General features: G+C 38.8%; 1 protein-coding gene across 6 annotated transcripts in view; it reads right to left on the reverse strand.

Annotated features, from left to right (window-relative positions):
- ANO4 (anoctamin 4) overlaps positions 1 to 12,147 on the reverse strand; it is a 447,653-nt gene that overhangs the window by 187,700 nt on the left and 247,806 nt on the right. For all 6 annotated transcript variants that reach the window (XM_032647033.1, XM_032647032.1, XM_032647038.1 and 3 more), the window contains 2 exons: positions 5,403 to 5,539; positions 2,834 to 2,992 (listed from right to left, as the gene is read on the reverse strand). In XM_032647033.1, the coding sequence (XP_032502924.1) occupies positions 2,834 to 2,992; positions 5,403 to 5,539 (296 nt within the window). The remainder of the gene's footprint in view (positions 1 to 2,833; positions 2,993 to 5,402; positions 5,540 to 12,147) is intronic.

Consider the following 12,147-nt stretch of genomic DNA (forward strand, 5'->3'; position numbering starts at 1 on the left):
TGGATTTGATACTTTATTTGGGAACTCTGCTGTGAATTGCTTTCTCTGGGCTTATATGAAAGATGAGTTACAGAATATTAAAGACCCAGGGTGCTAAAACAAGCACTTACCCGCTGACTAATCAGGTGGGGGGCATAGTTTCCACGAAAGATGAAATTTGACTACATCCTCACTTTTATCATGAATTAAAGATTTTCCTGGCTGTGTTTCTTGACTTTCAATGTTAAAAGAGATAAAGATTCTCCTTCTATTAAACTGTTCAACTACAGAGCCTGTCTTTACCGATTTGGAAACAAAAGCTTCTAAGTCTGTGAAACATTTTCTGTAACTGTTGGACATCATGACACACAGGTAATGAAGACGATACTAATAATTCATACGACATACTTAGTGTTCATCACTGATTATACATCAGGTACATGTGGATTCACAGGAAGCCCCCTGGGTTTTCTTTTCTCTTTTCCACCTTGAACTACGTTCTGTGTTTTATGTATAAAAGGTGGAAGTAACTTCTGGAAGCTGAAATAGCTATTAAAATTGCTGTCTTTCTACTGAAACTGTTTATGAAAACACTAGATGTAAATAAAAGTGCTTCTGATGGGTTTTAAATCTAATTATACAACGGAGATACAGATTTACTGTTCATACAAGGGACATTTTATTTTAATTAGTGGTGACAGGGAAAATTAATTTAGCTATAATTTCCTGCTGCCTCTAAGCAAGGAAGGATGTGCAGAGATCCCCCGCTTCTTGCTGAACTGGCTGTGGCTGTGAGGACGCAAAGCAGAGCTCAGAGACAGAGTCAGAGTCAAACTGTGCCGCTTATGCAGAGTTTGGGCCACAGGGAAGAGCTGCTTAGGAAGAAGTTTCCAGAAAACCAAGCTGTTGGTAGTGGATAGAGGACTGTAGGGAAGCTGCCACCAAGAGAAGAACTTCTGGGGGGAAGGGAGAGAAAGAGATGCTTTGATAAGTTTTTATGAAGTTTTGCCATATGGTGATATTGCCCTTTTCCCAACTGCTATTTTTTTCCAGTAAACATTAAAATAAATACCTAGGTATTAAAATTTGTTTTAAATTAGAACCAAACAAAATTATCTTGTATACCACTAAAATCATATGAGCTGAACATCTAACACACTATGGTCAACTCTGGACTACGCAGAACCAACTGCACACTAAAAGACAGAATAACCGTCCTCAGCTACCTGCTCTAATTCTGGCAGGTGAATACTGTAGTACAGATGATTTTTAGGAGACATACAGGAGATTTGTCATTTCTTTAGTAATGTATTTTATTTGGAAAAGTATTAGGCTTTTTGAGTTTTAACTTGTAAGCCACAAAATGACATTGAAAAGACCTACACAAAAGAAGCCCCAGGAGTGGAGAGAATAGTTATGAAGCTCCAAATATAAATCTTTCATTAACTGAAGAAAGCTACCTAGTTTTGATGGGAATCAAAACTTTGACAGAGTCAGAACGGATCACACGAAGGACTTTCGTTATTTCAGATCATGTCGCGATACAGATCTTTTATTTCTTTACATAAAAATTCTGAAACTTAGAATAAAAGATGAAGAAAATATTTTTAGGGATAAAATATTAATGCACTATCAATGTTAAGAAAAGAATACACAACTGTCTCAATAGAAACTTAAAGAACAAGATTTATCAAAGGCATGTTCAGCGGGTATAGGAAAGATTTTCTGGAACCCCACAAAAGTGGAAAAAACAACATATTTAACTCCGTTTGTTGCTCTGGGGGAAACTCCAGCTGAAGCAGTCTTTTGAGCTATCTGCTTCCACTTTCCTGAGAATGAGAACCTGTTCCCTTAAGGCTATACTCATCTCACTGTTTTTCTAATTCTCTTTTTGGAGACTTCCAGAAAAATACTACTTCTGTTTTATAAATGCTCCAGAGTTGAGGCTAGTCTAACAGACCTGGAAACATCTTATTTATCTAAAATGTACCGAGATTAGCATGCAACCTTCACCGTATAAAGAAAAACATGGATGTCTGACTTCAAAGATCTATCCTTTAGCCTTGAAAAGCAGAATCAGAAGCAAACCCTTTTAATTGGCAACATGTTCTTCTGGACTATGGAAAGCTCCAGAAGCTGTGCACAGTGTTTAGGGAAAATCTGAGAAGAGCTACATAATCCAGCTAACAGGGCCAAGTTCTAGAAATGTGCACAGCGTTTCTGGGTACACAATAATCCCATTGTGGATTATTATCAGAGGCTTGGCTGGGCCTCTTGTACCATCCTCAAACTTCCCCTGCAGAGGAGAGAAGGGGAAGAGTAAACACTGATAAGGTAATCCTTGAGTTTGGGAACTTGATAAAAACAACCTGAATGTCTTTTAAAAACAGAATCACTCTGTAAGTCCCAGCTGTTTTTGGCCAGATCAGCCAGTCTCTTCTGCTGTGTGTGAGGGTACCCAAACCCATTATGTTTCCTGAAATGTAAAAAGAGCCTCTATGGTGGGGTGATTGCATTTTATCCGAAGTTTTCTTTAATCCATGCAAATAGAACCCGCCATTAACATCGAGAAGCAGTAGATGTAGGAAATCAGGTAAATTATAACACTTTGAAACAATCCATTTAATTTGAATATTTTGATTTTTACGGAATCTTTTGGCATCAAAGTGCTCTCAAAGGCAAACTGTGCTGCGAAAATCTAATTGCTAGAACATTCTCCACACACTGCAGATTGGCAAACCCTCAGCAAATGAAACATTCAGTTAACATAATGACTAACTGCTTATTTTTTAATTGTCTCCCAATATGAATAGATGTATATCTATATTTTTTCTCATCCAAGCAAACTATTTACCTCTTTCTCCATTTGTAATCCTTCTGCTCTAATATTTCTTTCAAATATTTCTCTCTTTTCCATCTGGGGGTTGGATTTTCTGTACACAAGAATGTAGTCAATCCGACACTTTCCATCTCTGAAGTAAAGTCCATTTGATTTGTTTTTTTCTGGTACTGTCTGCACACAAAGAGAAAGGGACCAGTTTAAGACACTCAAAATTGAGCCTTGGGTGAGTAATATTAAAGAACAATTAAAACTAAATGCATTTCCTTGTGTTTTATCAAAATTACACTTTTATTAATGAAAAATGTAAACAAGAGGAAACAAAATAAAAATTGAAAAAGCAGTCCAATGGGCAAAACTTAAGACACCTAACAATAGCAAATGTTGGCAAGGATGTGGAGCAACTGAGAATTCTCATATTCTACAGGTGAGAGTGAAAACGGATATATTTACTCTGGAAAACACACCAGCATCATCTTGTAAAATTGAACATTTACATAACATATATCCCTACAGAAATTCCTGGTAAAGCAACTAGGAAACATGTATATGAATGTTCACAGCAGCGTTATTCATAAGAGAAAAAAATTTAAACATAGGAATCAGTGCAAATCAATGAAGAGGCAAATAGATAAATAGACTGTAGAACAGTGATACAGTGGAATATTATACAGCAGTGAAAACGAACTACTGATGCATCTAATAGTAAGCAAAAATCTTAAGAACAATATTGACAGAAAAAAGCAAGTCACAAAAGACTTTATACTGCATGATACCATTTTTTATAAAGCACAAAATAAAATCAATGTAAAATAAGTTGTTAAGGCTACTTATGTATGCATGGTAAAACCATTTTTAGAGCAAGAGAATAAAAACCACAAAAATTCAGGAAGACAGTCTGTCCGGGAGGAGAGAAGGATGGGACCACAAGTGGTCTGATGGTTTTAGTAATACTTTAGTTCAGGGTTTCTCAAATTTTTTTCCCACAATAAGAAAAGTATTTTTCTTGTGATATTTGTGTATACAGTTGTGAACAACAATGGGGTTAAATCCACTTGTAACTTATAGTCATAGTGGGGCCTCCATATCCACAGTTCCTCGGCATCACGGATTCAACCAACCACATACCACGTAGTAATGTAGTGTCTACTATTGAAAAACATCCATGTATAGGCGGACCCACACAGTTCAAACCTACGTCATTCAAGGGTCAACCGTACGCATAAACACACAAAAAATTGGAGGACACGGTACACATCAGTTTCCAAATAGTAGTAAGAAGAAGGAACACATGCCAGACCTCCAAGGCCACTGCTAGAATCCATACTCATGCACAAGTGACATGCATGCAACCTCATCCAAAACGAAAATCTCAGTCAGGAGTGATGGAAATAACACGTCTCATAGCTGGTGTAGGTATTTATAATTGATGACCAATCCTCACTGACGAGTTTTGGCTTCTGCCTTAAGAAGCACTCAGAAGTCTAGCCAAATAAACACTTTCTTAACAATCACCTGCCAGGGAAGGGAACCATCCTGTAGATTTAACACATTAGCGCCTATCTGCAAAACCAGCCAAGGCTGCAAGAGGAGGGTTAGCAAAGCCCTAACCTACCTGAGACTGTTTCATCATCTATAAATTAAGGGGGTTACACTAGCTGCTTTTTGAGGTGCCTCTCAAGGTCCTTGCTTTATGCCACATTATGGCATCCAAAGTTTCTGTGTGAAGAGATGATGACAGAATGAGTTTTTTCTTACAAAAAACAAAAACAAAAAAACCCACACATAGATAAGTAGCATATGGTATTTATAGAGAGGACTGGGAAGCTTGGTAGAGGTAAACAATTTTCCCTGGTCAAAGGTGTTATCCTTTCACTAGTTAACAGCCTCTGGAATAATAAAAACGTTAAGAACACACAATAAATTAGTTGACTCTGATCTGTGCTCCTATCACCTAAACCTAGTGCATATACAAAGGAGATATTAAACTCCACTGAGACACAGCTGAGCAACAGTGAATGCCTTTAACAAAATACTTATTTTTCCCCCCAAAATGACACATGAACAGATGGGTCTATTTACAATTGCAATGAGTTCCCAGATTACAGAGGCAAATGGAGACTCAGAGAGGCTTCAGACAACCCAACACCTACTGAGGTCTGGTCTACTCTGTGTCACTGTTCTACATGCTGGGAGATTTCAACAGAAATTGATTTCATTTCAATTTTACAAGATTTTCAACATCCTTGTAAAGCTAACTTTTTACTAGCTAGCGACACCCAGAACGTAGATCATTTTAAAATGATGGGTGGTTTTAAGAATCTTCTCTATAAAAACAAAATGCCTTTAGGTATAAGGTAAGTGCATGATCCACTGAAAGTTTGTTTTGAGAGTAAGTAGATTTCAGATCCCAGAAATGCGCTAGACTCCTAGAGGACATCACAGGATTACAAGACCTGGTCCTTTTTTTCCTCAGGAACCCACAGTTCAATGAGATGATGACTTTAAACAATCTACTGCATTATGCTTCTCAGGTTCCTGCCTGGATCAAGAATCGTGTTTTTAAGAAATCGCACACTCTTACCTCTCCCCCTGCTTCCAATCTGCTAGCATCATCTGAAGTACTGGTCAGGTTTCCAGGGTGAAGGAGAGAATCATCATCTTTGCAAGGACTGTTGACAGCTTCCAATTCATCAAAAAGAATATTGACATCCTTGGCCACTAGAAGCAAAGTAAATACAAGTCGGGGTAAGAATCTGGGATCTTAAAAGCAATACTAAAAGTAAAGACATCTCCGGACTTCACTGGTGGTGCAGCAGTTAAGAATCCGCCTGCCAATGCAAAGGACAGGGGTTTGAGCCCTGGTCCGGGAAGATCCCATATGCCGTGGAGCAACTAAGCCCACGTGCCACAACTACAGAGCCTGCACTCTAGAGCCCGCGCGTCACAACTACTGAGGCTGCATGCCACAGCTACTGAAGTCCGCATGCCTAGAGCCCGTGCTCTGCAATGAGAAGCCACCACAATGAAAAGCCTGCGCACTGCAACAAAGAGTAGCCCCCGCTCGCCACAACTAGAGAAAGCCCGTGCACAGCAATGAAGACCCAACACAGCCAAAAATAAAAATTAATTTTAAAAAATTAAGGCACTTAAAAAAAAAAGTAAAGACATCTCCCTTTGGCTTCATATTTTTTGTTTCAATAACCCCTTGAATGACAGGTATATTATTTCCTAAGAGAAACGGATGTCAGATGTAAAACATGTTTGACCAAACAGTGTCTTCATTAGGCAAGATGGACAACGTGAAGCAAAGTATCTTCATAGTGTAAATATAACTTGTCTTCCAAGATAACAGGAGGCGTTGTGTTTGTTTAGCTTTCCTTCATATAGTTGTTTAGCATAAGGTTCTTTAAGACTTCTAAGAACTCATTTTATGTTGGAGATGACCTATATTTTAAAAATTTTTTGTTTTTATTTAAATGCCATACAACTTGCTAAGTGAACCCGTAAATGTGCTACTTGCATAGTTCAGTAAGAACTGTGATTTTATTTCTCCTTTGTTACTTCTTTAAGGCCTAACAGAGAAAAGCTGATGCACTAATAAAGTGTGCAGTTAGGTTTTTTGCCTTTCTTCTTCCTCTAATCATGAATTGGAATTGCGAATTGAGCTACTCAGGAACTCTCCCAAAAGACTCTTGATGCTAATATGTCAACAGATAAAGTACTGTATATGGAGTCGTAAGTACAGAATACCACACTCAAATGCACACAGTGTTGCAGTACACCAGATAGCAAAGTTCAGCACTAGTGGATGGGAAAATATAATGCCAGGTATGGGTTCCTTCGTTATGTTTTATTGAAGTACAGTTGATTGACAATGTTTCAGGTGTACAGGAAGAAGGTACATTTATATATATATTCTTTTTCAGATTCTTTTCCATTATAGGTTATTACAAGATACTGAATATAGTTCCCTATGTTATACAGTAGGTCCCTGTTGTTTATCTATTTTTATATATAGTAGTGTATACCTGTTAATCCCCAATTCACAATTTATCCTTCCCCCTCTTTTGCCTTTGGTGACCGTATGTTTGTTTTCTATGTCTGCGAGTCTATTTCTGTTTTGTAAATATGTTCAGTTGTATCATATTTTAGATTCCATGTAAGTTAAATATGATATTTGGCTTTCTCTCTCTGACTTCACTTAGTATCATAATCTCTAGGTCCATCCATGTTGCTGCAAATGGCATTATTTCATTCTTTTTTATGGATGAGTAATATTCCATTGTATACATGTATCACATCTTCTTTATCCATTCATCTGCCAATAGACATTTAGGTTGCTTCCATGTCTTGGCTATTGTAAACAGTGCTACTATGAACATTGGAGTGTATGTATCTTTTTGAATTAGAGTTTTCTCCAGATGTATGCCCAGGATTGGCACTGCAGAATCATTTTTACTTTTTTAAGGAAAACTCCATTCTATTCTCCATAGCGGCTGCACCAATTTACATTCCCACCAACAGTGTAGGAGGATTCCCTTTTCTCCACACCTTCTCCAGCATTTATTATTTGTAGACTTGTTTTTTTTTTTTCTTCGGTACGTGGGCCTCTCACTGTTGCAGCCTCTCCTGTTGCGAAGCACAGGCTCCAGACGTGCAGGCTCAGCGGCCATGGCTCATGTGGATCTTCCTGGACTGGGGCACGAACCCATGTCCCCTGCATCAGCAGGCGGACTCTCAACCACTGCACCACCACGGAAGCCCTATTTGTAGACTTTTTGATGATGGCCATTCTGACTGGTGTGAGGTGATACCTCATTATAGTTTTGATTTGCATTTCTCTAGTAATTAGTGATGTTGAGCATCTTTTCATGTGCCTGTTGGCCATCTGTATGTCTCCTTTGGAGTAATGTCTATTTAGGTATTCTGCCCATTTTTTGATTGGGTTGTTTGGGTTTTGTTTTGTTTTTTGATACTGAGCTGTATAAGTTGTTTGTGTATTTTGGAAATTAAGCCCTTGTCAGTCGCATTGTTTGCAAATATTTTCTCTCAGTCTGTAGGTTGTCTTCTTGTTTTGTTTATGGTTTCCTTTGCTGTGCAAAAGCTTTTAAGTTAAATTAGGTCCCAGTTGTTTATTTTTGCTTTGGGGGCCCCTTCTTTATTGACTCAAATTATATGCCAACATTGAAGTTCACTTTTTTCTTTGATGCTTTAAAAACAGCTAAGGATTTTTAACCTATGAGAAGCTGCTGACCAGTATCATTTATAGGAATTTGAGTTCTATTTACCCAAGCATACAAAAGAGTATTCATTCTTTCACCTAAAAAAATTTTAGAGGTGCGCACACTATGTGTCAGGCACCGAGCTGTGCAGTGACTGTACTTTGGTGAATAAAAGTGATGTGTCTTCCTGCCCTTCTGGTAATAACAAAGCAAATAATCAAAGAAATGTGAAGTGTGCTGAGTGCTATAAAGAACAGAGTCTAGATAGAGAGAGAATATAGATATAGAGAGAATAATGATAATGTACTTAGACGGGGTGACCAGGATCTAAAGCTGTATCCAAGTGTGTGATTTTGGGCAATTCATTTAACGGCAAGTTTTTCATTTGTAAAATAAAACAGGCATGGGAATAAAATGAACATTTATTGCTTACTGTGATAGGCTGAATCCGGACCCCAAAGGGGACCTAATCCCTGGAACGTGTGAATGTGTTACCTTATATGGGAAAAGGGACTTCATCGATTTGATTAAGTCAAGGATCTTAAAATGGGGAGATTATCCAGGATTACATGAGTAGGCCAATGTAATTACAAGAGAGGCAGGAAGGTCAGAATGAGAGAGAGAGAGACACTGGAAGATGCTATGCTGCTGGCTTTGAAAATAGAGGACAAGGTCACAAGTCAAGGAATCTAGAAGATAGAAAAGGCAAGAAAGCAGATTCTCCCCTAGAGCCTCTAGAAGGAACACAGTCTTACTGACACCTTGAGGATGTCTGACCTTCAGAACTGTAAGATAATAAATCTGTGCTGTTTTAAGTTACTAAGTTTGTGGTAATTTGTTACAGCAGCAAGAAGTAACTAATACACTTACTAGAGGTTTTTAGGCTCTGAGGCTACCAAGGAAAAACATCATAATCTTTTCATACAGTCAAGGTTTAGGAGTATCTACACTGGGCCAGGCACTGTGCCAGGTGATCAAGAAGAAGCACTAACACTTTTGAGGAAGTACAGTATGCTGTGGGAGATGTCCAAGTCAAAGACAACTTCCCTGACCACCCTATGTAAAGAAGCTGCCCCTCACCCAATTACTCTCCATCTCCTCCTCTCACTGCTCATTTCCTTCACAGCATGTATCATAGGCTGTAATTATTTATTCATTTGTTTACTTGTATGCTGGATGTCTACCCTATTAGAATATAAGTTCCATAAGGGCAGGGACACTGTCTGTCTTGACTGGTGTACAGAGGTCCAGGCATGGAGTAAGCCCTCAACTCATATTTGTTGAATAACAGAATGACCTCGAAGTGGTCACTGTCTAATGATGTGTAAGAGTCCTATTTTCTCCACTGTTCTACGGCTCTGGGACCTTGCATATACATTTCTCCAAACACAGTTATTATTCACAAGCCAGGAGCTCCAGAGTTTCAAGTAGATACTGGTTAAATTTTCAAACAGATAGTGATGACTTTCTAAGTAGATATCGGTTATATGTGAACAATGGGGTAAAAATATTCTTTTAACAACATCAGAAGACCTGCGTACTATTTTCCAAACTCTACCGCTTAGCGGTGTGAATTTGTGTTCCCAACTCCTCACAGGTGAGACAGGTACAGAAAACTTCTTTAAGGGTGGCTGAGAGTATTATGTGAGATTATGTACACATTAGCAGGGTGGCTGACACATGGCAGATCCATAAGAAATGTTGGTTTCTTGATTTTAGACTCTGGGACCTTAAGTTAGCATTTTACCATCATCAATACAAAAAGGCAGAGGAAGCATTTACAAGTTGGAATGCTTATTCAGAGGGATGGATTGGGATGAGATGAGAGATAAAGGGGGAAGCTAAAGAGCACACTGAGATTTTTGTCTTGGTGACTGGCTCTCACTGGGGAGAAACTCTTGAATATCCATTCATCCATCCATGAGGAATTGCCCTTATGCTTTCACCAAGGATAGAAAATTACCACGTCATCTTCCACCAGTATCACTTTCTGGTGTTGGCACAATCTGTTCAAGAAAGCCTTTGACATCTATGGTCCTCAACTGGCCCTAAACTGTCACCTTGAAGGCATCTGGTATGGTCTGGAGACATTTTTGATATCAAGGGGTGGTGCTAGGCATATCTAGTGGGAAGAAGCCAGGGATGCTGCTAAATACTCTACAATGTGCAGAACAGCCCTTACAGCATAGAGTTCTCCAGCCGAAAATGTCAATAGTGCTGAGGTTGAGAAATTCTGCTCAACATTAAAGGCCCAACTATTTGATTCTAGAGGGACCAGCTATCATGGGAAAAGGGAGAGAAGCCCTTTGCTTTCCTTACTGCTGCCCACCAGAATTACTGTCTGGAAGTTATTATGGGACTGATGCTACCTGGGCACTCAAGGGAAATCAGTATGTCAGGCAATCTGATTTTTGGAGAATGAGTGGTATGAAGGCATCATTATTACCTGCCAGTCTCTCAAGAGCTTCAGCCTAGATTAGACATGCTGAAGCGTCAGAAAATGCTCAACTGATGGATTAAAGTTTTAATGAGCTCTGCCCACCAGCTCTACCCATCACAGATCCCTCCCATCAGGAAACTTGCACAAGCCTCTTAGACAGACTCATCCACCAGAGGGCAGACAGCAGAAGCAAGAACTACAATCCTGCAGCCTGTGGAAGGAAAACCACATTCACAGAAAGATAGACAAGATGAAAAGGCAGAGGGCTATGTACCAGATGTGAAAAGGCAGAGGGCTATGTACCAGATGAAGGAACAAGATAAACCCCCATAAAAACAACTAAATGAAGTGGAGATAGGCAACCTTCCAGAAAAAGAATTCAGAATAATGATAGTGAAGATGATCCAGGACCTCGGAAAAAGAATGGAGGCAAAGACTGAGAAGATGCAAGAAATGTTTAACAAAGACCTAGAACAATTAAAGAACAAACAGAGATGAACAATAAAATAACTGTAATGAAAACTACACTACAAGGAATCAATAGCAGAATAACTGAGGGAGAAGAACAGATAAGTGACCTGGAAGACAGAATGGTGGAATTCACTACTGCAGAACAGAATAAAGAAAAAAGAATGAAAAGAAATGAAGACAGCCTAAGAGACCTCTGGGACAACATTAAACACAACAACATTCGCATTATAGGGGTGCCAGAAAGAGAAGAGTAAGAGAAAGGAAAGAGAGAGAGAAAAAATATTTGAAGAGATTATAATCAAAAACTCCTCTAACATGGGAAAGGAAATAGCCACCCAAGTCCAGAAAGTGCAGAAAGTCCCAGGCAGGATAAACCCAAGGAGAAACACTCCAAGACCCATGGTAATCAAACTGACAAAAATTAAAGACAAAGAAAACTTATTGAAAGCAACAAGGGAAAAACGACAAATAACATACAAGGGAACTCTCATAAGGTTAACAGCTGATTTCTCAGCAGAAACTCTCCAAGCCAGAAGGGAGTGGCATGATATACTTAAAGTGATGAAAGGGAAGAACCTACAACCAAGATTATTCTACCCAGCAAGGATCTCATTCAGATTCAATGGAGAAATCAAAATCTTTACAGACAAGCAAAAGCTAAGAGAATTCAGCACCACCAAACCAGCTCTACAACAAATGCTAAAGGAAGTTAACTAAGTGGGAAACACAAGAGAAGAAAAGGACCTACAAAAACAAACCCAAAACAATTACGAAAATGGTCATAGGAACATACATATCAATAATTACCTCAAACGTGAATGGATTAAATGCTTCAACCAAAAGACACAGGCTTGCTGAATGGATACAAAAACAAGACCCATATATAGGTTGTCTACAAGAGACCCACTTCAGACCTAGGGACACATACAGACTGAAAGTGAGGGGATGGAAAAAGATATTCCATGCAAACGGAAATCAAAAGAAAGCTGGAATAGCAAAACTCATATCAGATAAAATAGACTTTAAAATAAAGTATGTTACGAGAGCCAAGGAAGGACACTTCATAATGATCAAGGGATCAATCCAAGAAGAAGATATAACAATTATAAATATATATGCACCCAACATAGGAGCACCTCAATACATAAGGCAACTGCTCAGAGCTATAAAAGAGGAAATCGACAGTAACACAC

Source organism: Phocoena sinus, chromosome 10 (genome assembly GCF_008692025.1).
Source record: "Phocoena sinus isolate mPhoSin1 chromosome 10, mPhoSin1.pri, whole genome shotgun sequence".
NCBI classification, from domain to species: Eukaryota; Metazoa; Chordata; class Mammalia; order Artiodactyla; family Phocoenidae; genus Phocoena; species Phocoena sinus.